The 16,643-nt window shown below is 39.9% G+C and overlaps 1 protein-coding gene across 1 annotated transcript in view; it reads left to right on the plus strand.

The window, feature by feature from the left end:
- The window catches only part of RSBN1L (round spermatid basic protein 1 like), a 52,475-nt gene extending 41,436 nt beyond the window's left edge, over positions 1 to 11,039 (plus strand). The window contains exons 6-8 of the mRNA XM_017811459.1: positions 1,239 to 1,406; positions 7,101 to 7,209; positions 7,297 to 11,039. Coding sequence (XP_017666948.1) covers positions 1,239 to 1,406; positions 7,101 to 7,209; positions 7,297 to 7,953 — 934 coding nt within the window. The 3' untranslated portion in view covers positions 7,954 to 11,039. The remainder of the gene's footprint in view (positions 1 to 1,238; positions 1,407 to 7,100; positions 7,210 to 7,296) is intronic.
- The last annotated feature ends 5,604 nt before the right edge of the window (positions 11,040 to 16,643 follow it).

Here is a 16,643-nt window from a genome sequence, read left to right on the forward strand (position 1 = left end):
GGAGAACTGGGATTTACTCTTGAGAAAAGAATGCTCAGTGGGGTCATATCAATGTGTATAAGCATTTCATAGGAGGTTGTAAGAAAGACATGATTCAGTAGTTCCCAGGACAGGACCAGAGATAGTGGACACAAACTGAATTACAAGAAAATCCATTTAAAATAAGGAAAAAAAGGTGTACTGTATGGATAGTTAGGGCAGGTTGCCTAGAGAGCTTGTGGAATCATGGTCTTGCTCAAAACTTGACTGGACAGGGCCAAGCAAATTGCTCTGTTTGAGTGGAGGAAGTTGGACTAGAGAATCTCCAACCTTTGCTATGTTACGATTATAAACAGCTCTTGGAAAAAATGTGTCACACAGTGTTGGCTCCAGGTGGCCAGGGAGATGGTCTTGTGTCTCTATTCTAACTCTGCAGTGTTTCCTTCACTTTTGTTAAACTCTGAAGAAATAATCCTTTGCTGTTTGTCATACCCAGTTCTTCAACATGGAGCTAAATACACATTTTCCAGCAGTTTGGTAGAAACAGGAACGGTTAAGAAAGACCTCAGAGACAATTGAAATCTCTAACTGATAGTCAGGCTGGCAGTTTCCTGACCATGGCCTCACAGTGCCTGAGGAAAGCAGGTAGGGCAGACATGGGGTTTGGGGATGAGATTCAGCCCAGACCCCAGTGTGTCAGGCAAGTGTGTGGTGATGGGGCGGGTCTGAGATCAAGCTGGGAAGTCAGTCTGCCAGGGAGGATCAGGTCCAGAGATTGCCGTGTAGGTGCATCATGATGAAGCTGTCCTGAGGACAAGCTGAGAAGCAAGTCTGTGGCCCAGCACACCTCTGGCTGAGATGGAGACCAGTGCTCCTGCAGCATGGCACAGACCAGGGCTGAGGGTCCAAGTCGGAGCTTATATAGAGCTCTGGGTCTCTTTGTGTTTGTGTATGGGGACTGTGAGTGAGGCTGCTCAGTCATTAAGGCATTTTAGTCCACTTTGGGACATGACACTTTGTTGTTGTTAGTGTTGGTTGGGTTTTTTGTCCTTATTTTGATTCTTTTTTTTTTAGTCGAAACAGGTGTTCTGATTCTTTGCATAGCTCATTACATTTTTAATTTGTCTTAACAGTTACTGTTTTTCTCATTTAACTCCTATGTTCTCACTGAAGGGAGAAAACCAATTCAGTTGGCTATGGTGGAAATAAGATGATTCAGAGAAATTTCTGTATCACTGTTACTGTTTTTTCTTACACAGAACTACCAATGAAATAAAAAACTTGCAGTACCTACCTCGAACCAGTGAACCCCGTGAAATGCTATTTGAAGACCGGACCCGAGCCCATGCAGATCACATAGGACAAGGCTTTGAACGACAGACTACAGCTGCTGTGGGAGTGTTGAAGGCTGTGCACTGTGGGGAGTGGTAGGTGCTGGTTGACTTCCCCTAGAGGTTTGAAAAATGTTTGTTTGCCTGAATTTCCATTTATAGTTGGTAGAAGGAGTGCAGGATGGGTTAATCTAAGATTAGAGATTTGATGAAGACTTGGTAGATACTGGTTGGGCACTAGATATGTTTGTCCTCTGCTAGATTGCATATGCCTCTGGTGTGGGGTAGAAACTAGAAAGGTACCTTGCAGTGACAGTTGTGATTGAGTTGCTGTAACTGAGTTCGTGTTAGATGATGTAAAAACACTTCACTCTTGGTTTTGCTTTAAATGGTGCACATGGACTGACCTGAGCTGCTGCCTCATAGGTGCACATGGAGACCTTCTAGCAGTTCTTTGAACACATGTGTGGAGATGAGCAGAATTCTTATGCTTCTGCTTCCAAGTCATGGCTGTTAAAACCCTAATTTTTTTTATGGTAGATCACCTAGGAAGAATCCTGTTGGAAGCTGTGCAAAATTCTTTGGTGTCTGTCCTGGGAATTCCCACATAAGATTCAGGAAATGAATGTGTCTCATTTGAAGCTGTTTACATATTGGCCAAATAAAAAGCTCATAATCATATGGACTTCCTGGCCCAGATCTAAGAAGCATTTTTCATGATCTTCTGATCTTGCTTTGGGAGAACAACCTTAGTTTTGGATCTTACCTTTGCCTCCGTAAACGCTATAAATACCTTTTGCTCTTTGTGTGTCTAGAAATTAGAAGGGTAAATTCCCTTTTGGGTGAATTTGTGTTACGGTGCAGGAGTTCACTGATGTAGAAAATAGAATAATTGCCATTGGGGAAGAACTGGATTGTTCAGGTAGTAATGTGTTTGTCTTTTGGGCTCTGAGGTTTTGCAGTTTCCTTCCTCTTCAGATTGGTGATAGTGAGAGCCTTCAACTTCCTGCTTGCCTTGGCTGAGACACTGGGGTGAATTAAGACTAAGCAGTGGTAGCAGGGCAAGAGCTGAGATAACTGTGTAGGTCTGAGTATTTTAAATTACACTTTGCACATATGAGAGAGAGACTTTCGAAGGAAGTAAACAACCAAACAAAGCCCCACTCCCTGAACTTGGACGTCTGTGGAGATTCTTCATCATCATCATCATCATCATCATGGCTAGGCTTCGCGAACGAAGATTTGGGAAAGGCTCTATCCACATTTGTTACAAGCATGCTGGTGGCTAATAAGGCCAATACGAGATAGACATATCTGATTGCGAAAGGCACAGCAGAAAGACTCCTTAGGTGGTATATTCTGCAAGACATGATTCTTTCTGTGTTGTCTTTTCTCCTCAAGGGTGATCCTGTGTGCGTTCTCAAAGGAAGCAGCAGTGTTATAGATGGTGTGTCTCCAGGCCTCCTGATTTGAGGCCAGAGTAGACCAGTTATGTTGATCAGTATGGCCAAGGCTGAGATGTTGTTTCAGGGAATCCTTGTATCTTTTTTTCGGGGCTCCTTTCATGCGGCAGCCAGTGGCAAGTTCACCATAAAGCATGATCTTAGGGAGGCGGTGGTCCTTCATCCTGGAGAATGCCCTGCCCAACACAGCTGTGTTCTCAGCAACACGGCCTCAATGCTTGTGACTGCTGCTTGCTCTAGAACAGATGTATTGGTCACATAATCTGACCAGTGGATGTTTAGGATTGTACGGAGGCAGCGTTGATGGAAGTGTTCTAGGAGACGCAGGTGGTGGCAGTAGATGACCCATGATTCGGAACCGTATAAGAGAGTAGACAACACTATGGCTTTGTAAACACTGATCTTGGTGCTTTGCTTCAAGTGTTTATTACGCCATACTCTTTTGTGGAGTTTTCCAAAAGCACTGTATGCCTTTGCTAACCTGTTGTGTATCTCTCCGTCACTCTTACCGTCTGAGGAGATGAGGCTACCTAGGTAATTAAACTGCTGGACTGATTTGAGCTCTGATTGGCCAATGGTGATATGGGGATGATGGAAGACTTGCTGAGGTGCAGGTTGATGGAGAACCTCTGTCTTCTTTAAGCTGACTTCCAGCCCAAAGAGCTCAGCAGCATCTGCAAAGCAGGATGTTAAACGCTACAGGGCTGCTTCTGTGTGGGCAACAAGGGCAGCGTCATCAGCATAGAGCAGCTCCTGGACAAGATGGTTTAAGGTCTTGGTGTGGACCTTCAGTCACCTTAGGTTGAAAAGGCTTCCATCAGTACGATAGTGAATATAGATACCGTCCTGATCATCGAGGTCTGCTGTGGCCCTTTGGAGCACCATGCTGAAAAAGATTGTGAATAGAGTTGGTGCAAGAACGCAGCCTTGTTTCACACCAGTGGTAATTAGAAAGGGCTCAGAAACTGCATCACCATATCTGACTTGGCCATGCTGATCCTCATGGAGTGAGATGATCATTTTAAGGAACTTGGGGGGACATCCTAAACGTTCCAAAATCTGCCACAGACCTTTTCTGCTCACAGTATCGAAAGCCTTGGTGAGATCAACAAAGGTTACATAGAGACCTTTATTCTGTTCCCTACACTTCTCTGTGGAGATTAATAAGAATTTAAATTGATAGTAATTCTTCCGATTCTCATCCTATAGCTTCATAACATAGTTGAAAGTACTTCAGTTTGGGGAACATAAAAGAAATATCAGCATAAGGACTGATGATTTCAGCATAAGGACTGAAAAGACATCTTTTAATGCAGAATAAAAAATTTGGGACTGATGTTTGGAGAGGAGGAAAATATACAGCACAAGCAACACAATAAAAATTATGTATTTCAAGCTTGATTTGGCCTAAATGATAATTTCTCCTTTCCGTTTCCACTTTTCTATAATTTTGAAAAGCCACTTCAGTGTACTTACATGATGAGACCTAATCAGGGCTTATGATAATGAAGCGTCATTGATTAATGTAACACATTAAAATAATTTCAGATATTAGTTTTACCATAATTTGCAATCTGTGAGTAGATTTATTTTAAAGGAAGCAACATGAATGGAAGTTTTAAGAAATCTGGCTTGTTTGTTTTTTTGGTTGCTTGCTTTTTTTAAAATCTCTTTGAATAGTTCATTGAACCTGAAAAGCTGGAGATATTCTGGGGTAATTAAGGCACTATGGCAGTAAAAATGGACATGTTCTAATGATAACGTATCTAAAATTCATGTTTTCTATGAGGAGAAAATAAAGCAATTCCTGGATTGGCTGAACTGAGTCGATTGTTTGTATTTAGTTAGTATGAAAATGGATTGAGTGTGCCAAAAAAAGCTTTATAATCAAGAAGTTGCTGTAGATTTAAAGAAAGTAGAATTTATTTAGTAGTTGATAGGCACAAATGTTGGTGTTAGGTGGGATAATTGGTTTGTTCAGAACAGGCAGGAACAGAACTGTTGAAAGGCAAAAAGCAGGTTTTAGGGTTAGAGGACATGACTGGAAATTAAACGTAGTATTTTGAATAAGAAAAAAATAATTTTTCTTTTCCCAAATATGACAGGCTCTTGATTTGAGATACTTTGTAAAATTACTGGATTACGATATTTTTTTAACTAATACTCTAATAGGGGCTTAAATGGGTTTTTCTGAAGCCATCTTACAGTTCTGTTTTGATTTAATGCCTTTTTGGATGTTAACTGAACTACTGTGGTACTGTTTTGCTTGGGGGTACGCTCTAAATTTAAGGTTCTACAAAATATCTCAAAGTTGTGCTAACGATAAAATCTACAAATGCAGAATTTAAAATTATCTGAGTGTTTTTTTCTCAGTTGTTTGCAAAAGGAATGTTGTGCTTTGTCATACAGAATTGCAGCAGTTGGTGATGCATCCTGATGGAGACATATATAGGGACTGAGAATAGGAATGATAATACATAAACCAGAATGTGCTGGGAAAACACATTGTTTTGGATTTAAGTTCTCTTAGGACGTGAAATATTCTTTCAATCTATTTTAATTCTTAACTTCATCTACAAATAGTGGTAACTTCATCAACAAATAGTGGTAACTTCATTTACAAATAGTGGTAACTTCAAACGCAAATTAATATTTTTTACAAACAAACATCTACATTATAAAAGGTAGATTAATGTAACTAATATTTTTAATGCCACTGATTAGAAACATTTCTGAAGCTTTTTGCTTTCAGTGCTTTAATCCTCTTCAGGGGTATATAGATCAAAATATAGAGAACTGTTTTAATCTTTGTAAAATTGGAAGTAAAATAATGTGGTCTGAAAAGTCTCTCTAGCATACTCGGGGATTTTTTTTTTCTCCTGAAAATAGCCTCAGACTGGTTATTTTTTGCTTTATTGAGGTCATGACCTAAATAAAATAAACACGTCTCTGAAGTTTAAAAAGCCCAAGTGAACTGTACATCATTGCCTGCTTCCTGGAACGGTAATAACGTGACACATATATTTACATAAAAATAAATTATCATCTTGTTTTTAAAAAAAGTGCATTTGCAGATCCATTAAATAGACTCTGAAATGTATCAAGCAGTTTTGCTGCATCAGCTCCTCCCCTGGGCCCCTGTAAGTCTGATTTGTGTCCCGTTTGTGGGGCAGGAGTGGGGCGAGGGATGTACCCAGGGGTGTCAGGAGCTGTCCTGGCCCCGCAGGTGGGGGAGGCAGGAGGACAGTGGTGGATCATGGTTCCGATCCATGGTTCCAGTCCGTGGTTCTGATGGGCAGCAGCCATGTGTGCAACCTGTGCCAGCTGTGGGCTGAGGTGCTGCACTCCTGTGAGCCCCAGGAGGACTCTGCGGAGGAGGAAGGAAGGAAATCATCAACCAGGTTCTTTCTGGCTGAGAAATTGCACTTGCAAAACCACTCCAGAATGAGCTTTATCCTATATAAATGAAATCTTCCTATCACCACATTTTAAAAAAAAAATCCTTTTAAAAATCAAACACTCCTCACAAACACACAGAGATTAGTTTTATGTGTTTCCAGTGAGGAACAGAGTTTGGCCTTTAGATCAGAAAGGGATAAAGATTGTAGCTGCTTTTGCCTTTTGTTGGCTAATTCTAGAAAGTGTCTCCAGAAGAATTATATAGTGTGCATTTCTTTGGGAGAGACATTTTGGGACAAGAGATGATTTCTCCTAGCAGTTTGAATACGAAGACAAAGCCTAATGCCTGTAGCTGTCTAGTGAGCACAAATAGGGATGTATTTTTAAGGGTTGTTTTGCGAAGGATGCCAGTATTGGCTGATTACTGGCATTGTGGCAGCTTAATGTAGAATCAGCTCTTACTCCGAACTCTGAGCAAGGCGTTTGAGGCTGAGATACTGAGCAGTGGTTGCCATAGTGCCCACAGTCAGACTGCTGTGTGCTCTGAGGTACCTGATAAGAGTATCATGTTGGAGTGTTGACAGAGTAAGCCCATCGTATCTGGGGCATCTGTGTGTCGGCATCAGGGCAGACAAGAGGTCAGTTAAAAATAGAAATGAAAAATTGTGTGTTTTGTTGACCTTTTATGGCTGCTTTTACTGCCACTTATAAAGAAATTCCGGTTAATTTGTTTAACCAGTTCAATGATAGAGTGTTTTAGAATTAACCATTTTGGTCAACCTTTTTTTCTTAGAAATCTAGGTTATGCTAGAATTGTTTTTTTTTTTTAATTTAAATAATTTGCTTTATCCTTGCTTGCAGATTTCTTGTTATCCTATGTGGCATGCTCATTTCAGCTCCTGACTGTGCACTTCTTGCTCTTCTGTAGGTCTGAGCAGCCTCGTATAACCAAAGATGTAATTTGTTTTCATGCTGAGGACTTCTTGGAGGTAGTTCAGCGAATGCAGTTAGATTTGCATGAGCCTCCACTCTCACAGGTAAGCATGCTAAGAACTGATGATCAGTGTCCTCTGAGTACTAAGTCAGAGTTTTCACCTTTCCCCCCCCCCACTTTTTCCCTACAGTGTGTCCAGTGGGTTGATGATGCAAAACTTAATCAGCTGCGAAGGGAAGGCATCCGATATGCCAGAATCCAGTTATTCGATAATGACATTTATTTTATCCCAAGGAATGTTGTTCACCAGTTCAAAACAGTCTCAGCTGTGTGCAGTTTGGCTTGGCACATCCGGCTCAAGCTCTACCATTCAGAGGAAGAACTCTCTCAAAACATGAGTACTGTTGAAGCAGAGACCTCTGCAGACCCCAAGTCTTCGGTTGCTGGACTTCAGACTGACAAGAGAGTTTGTACCATGGGCAAAGATACCTCCGAAGACACCAAACTCTCAGATGCTCTGCAGACCAAGTACCTGCAGCAGGAATTTATGCCGATAAAGCACGAACCTCTTGCATCTCACCAGATAAAAGAAGAGCCCATGAATGTCGATCTTGCTGAAAAGACAGTGGCCCCTAATGACGTTGGGGGACAGAATGTTCAGTCTAGGCTGGATCACGTTGAGTTGACATCATTAAAGTTGGAAATGGATTCTAAATTTGAACCTGGCAACAAGGACTTGCAAGGCAAGTTGTGCTCTGGAGGTCACGTACATCCAGATGATACAAGACAACATAGTTCATCATATCCAAAACTGCATGGACAAAGAGAGGATGATTTTTTGTGCTAAATTTGTATATATGGTTTTAAATTCCTTTTTAAACTTAATGATGTAATAATGTAAAGATCATAAATTGTGAGGCAAGCTTGTGACTTGCCTTCGCATCTGTTACAGAAAATAGTTATGTAGCTTTGTAACATTCCTCAGTGCCTGTCCATAACTGTGAAGTATCAAAGCACTTAGGGCCAGATGCACTGTAAACACTGCAGGTTTAACATAAAGAAGTCTTTAAATAATTTTGAGTTGTAGGTTTTAGAGTAGAGCTGACATTTAACATATATATTTTTTGTAAGATGAGCCAGAATTCTTTTTGACAATTCCAGGCTTTTCCATAGAGCTTATTTATACCAATTTTTTCATTTTAAATGTGTCAGCACTGTAGTGTAAATATCTTTTTTAAAAATCTTTTTAGTGTGATTTATACTGAAATGTGAGCCGCTTAATAAAGGTTCATAATAACAGATTGGTTTTATTTTTGGGTCTGCAAAAAATAATTCAGTTAAACTGCCTCTCTTAAGTGGTTGTGTTTCTACCTGCACTAATGCATAGGATACCCTTACACCTTGTGGGTGAGGAGCTGTAGCAAACTGAGATAGAGCTGAGGCATCTTTGTAAATGCAGATTAGTCAGAATGCAGAATCAGTCATCCCTTCACAGGACTCCTTACAGGTGCTCGTTCAAGGCACTCCCCAAACTCCTGCTGTCAGATATAAATTGGAACAGAGATAAACTGCCCTCCTTGTTGTGGGGGCACCTGGTGGCCTCCAGGAGCGCTGCCGGTACCCACCTGCATCTCTCCAGAGGAGCTGGTGCAAGGCAGCCATCTCCCTTCCGTGCCTGCCTCTTCATTGTGCTCAAGGCACAGTTAAGACAGTTCCATTTCACATGGAAAAAAAACCTGGCAAAACAAACCAAAAAAGCAACCATCCCCTCAAATCAGTAATCTGACTAAAGTTAAAACACATAATATTTAAATGGTTACTTATCAAGCTACAAAGGCCTCAACTTTAGCAGTGACCTGTGATTCACAGAGACATATCTGGATTTGAATTGCTCCCTGTGCTGATAGTGCCAGGCAATAAGGATACTTGCCATTGTGTATAGTAGGAAGGTTCCTCATGAGTCACAGTTTGGAAGCAGGTGTTCCAGTAAGAAAATAACAGCGGTGTCCAAGTTAACTGTTCTCCTGCCCCACCTATGGAACACTTGGATTCTCTTAAGCTGTGTTCTGAGGGAAGAGGGTTTTGAGGCTAGCTAGCATCTGATGTGGTAATGGCAAAACTCTGTCACTTAACTTATTTATTCTCTGTGTAATGTATTCCTGTGTAGTTCAAACACAGCTGAATGATGTGTCTTTTTCAGATAGCTACACATAGCAGTAAACTGCCCTGAGCATGTCCTTCAGCTAAGTATGTAAAACTTAAGATCCAAGGCCTGTTATTTTCAAAGCCCTCTGTATCTGATTTTTGTTTGGATTTTTCTGTAGAACTTTCTGGAAGTTGTACATCTTTATGTACCCAGTTTATAACTTTCAGTGCACTTGGTGATCACTTGGCTTGATTTGTAGCAATAGAACAACATGATTTTCAGGTGATGTCTAATTCAACTACCTGAGATCCTTCTGTTGCAAATGTCTTTTGCTTATGGATTGTTAAAATTTAAAATGTACTCACACCTGGCACTAAAATCAGCTATTTAATAGATGAGTGCCCTGATTTGTTTAATCTAAAATAGGTCTGTCAAGGAATTACTAATTAAATCAATATTTGAATTGCTAAACATTACTCCTACATAGCCATAATTACATATTAGAGAAGCAATAGAAACGTGAGTCTCTTGGATGTGGCTAAAACGTCCTCAAGTCTTACTGCTGTTTTCTTTGATGCTGGCTAAGAGATTACTACCAGTTTTGCAGCCTCAGGGATCTTACTTTCCCCTCACGCCATGAGCAAATTCGTGTATGACATGGTAAATCATTACTCTGGCAGACTCTGATTTGAAAAAATTAATTGGTTCATGTAAGAATTTGAGCCTTCCTGATAGTAGGAATGTGGTCTCAGCTCCCTTTGTGTTTTCTGGATTATCTGGAACCTTCCACCCATAATCTCTTTGGCTGTATGAACATGTGTACACAATTATGTAGCCTTCCATTCCTGTTCTCTGTGCTGGCCGTGGGAGAACAGTGACAGAGCAGAGCTGCAGGTTGTAGTTTGCACCAAGTGTTAAGCTTTCCAGGGGGATTAGCCAAAGACTCCAGCTTTAGCAAACCCAGGCTTGCCAGATACTGCTTTTTAAAATAAAATACAGACAAAACAACCCCCCAAACTATTCAGTTGACTTAAAATAGAAATGTTACCAGTGTGCTGGTGATGCATGTGCTGACCATTCCTGCTGGTTCAAGTAATGTTTTGTAACCTGTCAGATTTTAGTGAAGTGTGTACACCCTCTGGGACAGCTGATAACTTTCTGCAGCATAGGCCCTGTCCAGACTGAAATAATAAATCTGTGAAAATGGTTTAGCAAATATGACTTTACACTTAAGAGTAGAACTTTGTTTCCTTTTGAAGACCTGCTCAGTGGTCTTGGCTGATGTGGCCTCAGACTTATGTTCAGGTATCTCTTGGTTCTGAGATTTTACTTTTAAACTGTCACATCTTCAACCCATTTTTTTATCACTTTCAGAATTTTAAGAGATTCAGAAAAGTGGCAGTTTTTTCATGATTTTTATGCTTTCTGTCGTTTTTTTGAGACAGCCTAGATTCTCACTTCTATCAGAATTCCTTGCAGACAGCATATAAACCATACTGGGATTACCAATGCCTACCAGACCTCCCTTTGCATTCACAGGTGTCAGCTTTTAAAATAAAAACAGAAGTATTGTCCTCTCCCTGTGGTGTGTCCATTTTGATGGGTTTGTTCTTTGAGGTGAGAGTAGTCCTGAAAATTTCACCTCCCAAATTCTTCATTAGTCTGACAAAGGTCTTGCTTTGATTTCAAGTGGTCCTGTGCTATAACCTTTATTCCTGTTGCATATAACTTCATCTTCAGACTTTTGCTTCAGCAATAAATCTTTCATGCCTTCTGGTGTACTGAAATTAGTCGTTGCTTGTTGATTTTGCCCCTTCTCTGGATTTTGGTGATGCATAAATCTTTGTTATATTGGCTGAAATCTCCAGTGTTTTAGTTGTCTCTCTTGGCCCTTGTTCTTGTGCAGATTGGAGAGATCTGCCCAAGGCCTGTGGCCTGACTGTGGCAGTGTTGACATGTCTGTGCACTTGCAGTGGCATCCCAGTTAATGACATGACGTGCAGAAATTTAGATGTTTTCCTAGATCCTCGTACATATTTTTGGGTAGCGAAGAACTGCATTGTTATGGTTGCTGCCAAGAGCTTTCAAGGGGGTAGCTGCCACTTCTTTTTTTCCTTTGTATTACTGAATCTTTTACATTTCACTGGCAACTGACTTCCTGTGTTACATTCAAATGTTACTCAGTGTTGTGTCACCCCCAGCCCTCCAAATGCCTGCAAATTGACTCTGAAAGAACATTCTCATTACAGGTACTGCTGGCATGCAGATTTTCCCTTCTTTGTTACTATAGTGAATATTTCAATACTACTTTAACTGAAATATTAATTCTATCTAGTATTAGAAATAAAGTATTATTTCAGAGGGTGATGATTTAATTACTCATCTGTGAAAGAATTCCTTGGTGATAAATAAAGTTGATTTTTAAGCAGATATACATGTGCGCAGTAAATAAGTTGGAATTGCAAGTTATGTAGGAAATGGAAATTTGAAGTAGTAGAATGCTGTGAAACAGATTTGAAACATTACAAATTTGGAAAAATGAGTAAGTCTTCCAAGAAACACAGGACTGGTATTCATAGATCAAAACTACTGCTTTCTGAGATCTGCATATGAATGAGGATGCTGAATTGACTGAAATAAATCCATGATTTTTTTCCTTGCTCATGGGCAAAATAAACTGTTGTGAGAGTAGACTGCCACATGACCCTGCTAGGCTGAAAACTGTACTCATTTTGATCAAGAGATCAAAGAACTCTCAACTCTCTTGTTCTAAAGTTCAAGCTTCTCAAGTGTCATTTTACTTATTTCCTTCTAGTGGGCAGGTGTGTAGAGAGTCTTGTCTTTAGTCAGCCCAGCGCCTGTACCTTGCCCTGGATGTATCCAAGCTGGAAACAGAAAGGACAAATTTTCACTGCTCTCTGCTTTGCTGTGAATGACTGTCGAGAATGTTTTCTTTGATTATGAGTCACTGTGTTCAGCTGATACTTTATTACTTTCTTAAACAGATGAAATGCACTTTAAAACTGTATAAAAGAAGATACTGATGTTTTGTGCAGATCCCACTGAATTTGCAGCATATGTGGGAAAATTTGGGGAATTGATTCCCATCAGTCACTCATTTCATTTTTCTTAGAAATACAAATTATTTTGTGTTCTGTTCAGAAGCAGTGATTAACTTCACAATATCTAGGCTGCTGTTTTTGTTAGAATCATCAGGGATACTGACTTTGCAAATTTAGTGTATTATATTCTAACCACTGTTTTTCTCTGTGCTTTGATGCTGATATTATCTCTGCTTTGGAGCCGTGCTGTACTTGAGTGCCAGCTAAACACTGATCTTCTCTTGTTCTGGTCATGCTGATAGATGAGCCTACTGATGGGGGCGTTAGTCCTAAATAGTCCTTTAATATTTGATGTACAGTTATCTGATACAAACATTGATTAAAACAGCAGTTTAAACTTCTATTTTTATCAAGTTTGGTTTTTCAGTAGCTATTTTGATACCGTGTTTTCTTTTACCATTTAATTTGCTGCCCACCAGAATGATGGTGCCGTGTTGGGTAGAGCTCAGGCCTGTGCTTTTTATGGAAGTCTTTTTATCTGGTTGAGACAAAATGGAGCTGAGAAGGTTATTCCCTGTGTGTCTCAAGATGAAAATCTTGAGAATTAGATCTGTGTGTGGGAGACTAATGTAACATAAGTCAAGACTGCTAAAGCTTTATCCTAAGCACACAATGACAACACTCAGCTAGTCGCCCTTTTGACTGGTGCAGTTGGGAAAAAAAACAGTTGAGACTAAAAAACATGTTTTAGCAGTGGTTTTCTTTATGAAATTCAGAAGGAACACTGAGATAAAAACTAACCCAGATGAATTAAGCTCACATTTTCCTTTCTTCTCTGTTTCTTGCTCCTAAGCTGTTGTTCTGCACTGTATGGAGACCTTTCTTATATTTGCCTGCTTGGGATGTTGGTTTTGTTAGGAAAGGCAGATTGAAGGGAATGGCGTTACTGAGTTGCAGATTTTCGTAGTCTTTATCCAACTTCAGTACAAACACAAGGAGAAAATGTAGAATTTATATTGAACAGTTGTAGTGATCCAGCTGCAGAGATTCCTTAAATTGCCTTAGTTCTCAAAGCCTGATGTTTTTCAGCAGCAAGGTCTGTTCAGGTCTAAAAGGCTCGTATAGGAGATGAACTCCATCCAAACTCTAAAACAATAAAGGTATAGTGAGAAGGTACAAACACTCTTTTCCCAACTCAGCATAGTTATTTTTACTTCAATCTTATTTAAAAGTGATGTGTTACATGATAGTACTATGTTTTCTGTGCTAGTAAATTCAAACAACTTATTTCTGAGGATGCAGTTGTTCAGGAGCTTTATTACTGAAAAGCCATGTTATTTGTTCCCAAAATAATATTGATGTTAAGATAGGAAACACCTGACGTTAAAATTCTGAGTTTCTGGGAGTCTCATAATTTTAACTTTCAGTTTCACTTTGTGTCACCCAACTTTTAAACTGGGCAAATGTGAAAATTTCCATGAGGTTACACAAAAATTTTGCTTCTGTGCTAGACACAGATATGTCAGAAAATAATACTGATAACACATATTTTAAATTGGTTATGTCCCTCAGTCCTGTGCCCACTTACTCTGATATTGTCCTTCATGCCTAGCAGAGCATTTTGTGTGTGCGTACACACGTTCTTACAGCATTCAGGTTAAACTTCGTTATACAAGGGGATGTTTATGTCACATAACTGCCTTTTGCCAGTATAAAATGAACAGAAAACTGGATACTGTCCTAAATGGTGACAAATCAAGAAAAGCAGGATGAATTGGTAATTGAAAATAATAGTTTCATGGCCTTTCACACACGTACATTGAGTATTTAATCAGATAAGAATAGATACTCTCCTGCAATGGATGTTCAAACTTCTATAAGTGGAAGAGAAATAAATTATGTGGAATATACCTCTTCATATACAATACAGATTATCAGTGCAGATAAATACTTCTATTTCATTTCAGCAAGCTTTTGAATTCCATTTTAAAACAAAGCTGCTGAAGGCCAAGTTCTGTGCCCCCCATCAGCTGCCACAGGGAGCTGAGACAACGTCCTTGTGCTCCTTCCTCACAAAGCAGCGTGAGCCATCTCGGCATCAGCCTCTCCTGTTCCCTGCAAACTCCAGCAAATATGCCTTTCACTTGTTTTGTCCTGTTAATTTAATTGAAGATCAGTTTGGAAAATATAAGAAAATGTGTGAGCAGCACTGGTTCCACTCCCAAGCTGTGACCAGTGCCTTTGAGAACAGTGTAATAAACAGGTGCAATTAGTTCCCACAGCAGCTTCTGGAAAGGTCACTGTGGGCTGCAGTATACTTTGTATCATAAATCCTTTTGAATGAAGTTCTGATGTCACAGAGAAGCAACACTATGTACAAAAAGTGGCACAGTTCAGGTCAGTTACATGTGGTAAAAAAAAGTCAAAAGGGATATTCCTCTTGTCCAAGTATACCTGTAAGGACAAGGAACCTGGAGAGTTGAGCACGTCCAGCTGGCTCTGTGTGACTTCTCCATGACACCAGCAAGAAACATCTGATTCAGCTTTCAAAATCTCTCACTTATTTCAAGGTTTGTAAACCTTAAAAAAAAAAAAAAGGCAAACCCACAACCAAAACTGAACTTGTTGATCTTTTCCTATTGAATTAGAGGCAGGAATTAAAAGGAGATTTGTAATAACTGTGTGTGATTCTAGTTAATTAGAGATGCCAAACTTTCAGATAATTGTTACATCTGAGGAAGAGAAGGGGTTTATTAAGGGAGCAGAGTCATTCATGGCCCATCTTGCTAATGATACACCAAGTTCTAATGAGGCCAGTTCTTATTCTTCCATCATTTAAGTTATAACAATCAGTTCCCATCCCCAGCTTGGCTGAGGAAAGCTGCTCTGCGTTTCTGAGCAGCGTGGGGGTGTTTGACATCCTGTGAACAGGGCTTTTTGGATTTTTATTCTATGAGACTCATCAGATGGGGAAGGACTGTGAGCACTCAGTTTTATGCTTGGTCCCATACCATACCCGAGGTAAGTGTGTGTGTTGCCTGGTGCTCATCACCTAGGGCTGGGTCCATGGGTTTGTGTTATTTTTTAATTTGCTTACAATAAAGGGGTTATAAATATTTTGCACTTTTTTGACAATGGCTGTGGTTTAGATTTCTTTTGTATTTGTCTCTTCTTTGTTTCCCCTTCGGCAAGGTCAACCATGCTGAAGCAAAGATGACTTAAATTCTTTCTAAAGATCATTTGTTACCTGATGTTTTGAATTGAGATCCATTGCCTTAGAGTGGAACATGTTGTTTTCTTGGTCACTGCTGAAAGAGCTTTATCTGCCAGTATGGTTCCCCAGTATTTTTACCCATGTCTGTGTGATTAAACAGCAAGAGTAAATCCAAACACTTCAGGAAGGATTTTTTTCCACAGAGAAGTACATTGAGTGTCCATAATTAAAATTTTATCAGTGAGACACTTTGATCTCGTCATGTCCTGTTACCCTAGACTGTTTTTCCTGGGCTCTTTTCATTCACTTGACATTCTTTTGTCTCTAGGAACTGTAAATGGATCAGTACCTTCAGTGTGCATGTTAATAATGTCCTAGACAACTGCTACATTTGAATTTGGTGTTACTGTAGCGCCTGGAAGAGCACTTTAATCCACAAAATATGCTCATAGTTCCAGTTCTTCCCCCTTGTTCATTTGTTACCCTGAACAGTTCATTTACACATCTGAGTTTGCCATTGCTCCATAAAGCCAAGGGTTCACCCCCAAAGATTTCCTATCCTCAGGCATTGAAAACTGTTTTGTTCAAGTACCACTTTGGGCAGGTACAAATGCAGCACTGAACTCACCCTGTGGCTCCAGTCTCTTGCAGCACCGGGGCTTTCTCACTTGGAAAGGAATCACCATTGTCTCCCTCTTTTCTGGATCTTAGGACTGCTTGCACAGTTCAGCCACCAACCTTTTTCCCTAGGGTTAACATACTGGTTGTTGGCTGTTTCCGTAGCTTAGGAAATAGTGCTTATTTTTAGACTGGCAGTGGAGTCTCACTGTCAAAAGTAAAACCAAACTGAGTCACTTTATTGCTTTTTTGCTCTTATTTGGCAGCTATCAACTGTTACTAATTGTTAAAGCAAATTACGCTCCTTATGGAAATTACTGTTACCTGGTTATTTCTTGACGTATAGCATAAGTAGCAGAAAATGTTAGTACTCTTTCCAAGGATTACTCAATGTGCTAAATACCCTGGGTACAACATCTGTGGTTCCTTTGAGAAGATCTTCTACCTGCATGTATCTTATTCCATGTAACAAATAATAGTAATCATACTAGAACAGC

Source organism: Lepidothrix coronata, unplaced genomic scaffold (genome assembly GCF_001604755.1).
Source record: "Lepidothrix coronata isolate B3197 unplaced genomic scaffold, Lepidothrix_coronata-1.0 Scaffold32, whole genome shotgun sequence".
Taxonomy (NCBI): Eukaryota; Metazoa; Chordata; class Aves; order Passeriformes; family Pipridae; genus Lepidothrix; species Lepidothrix coronata.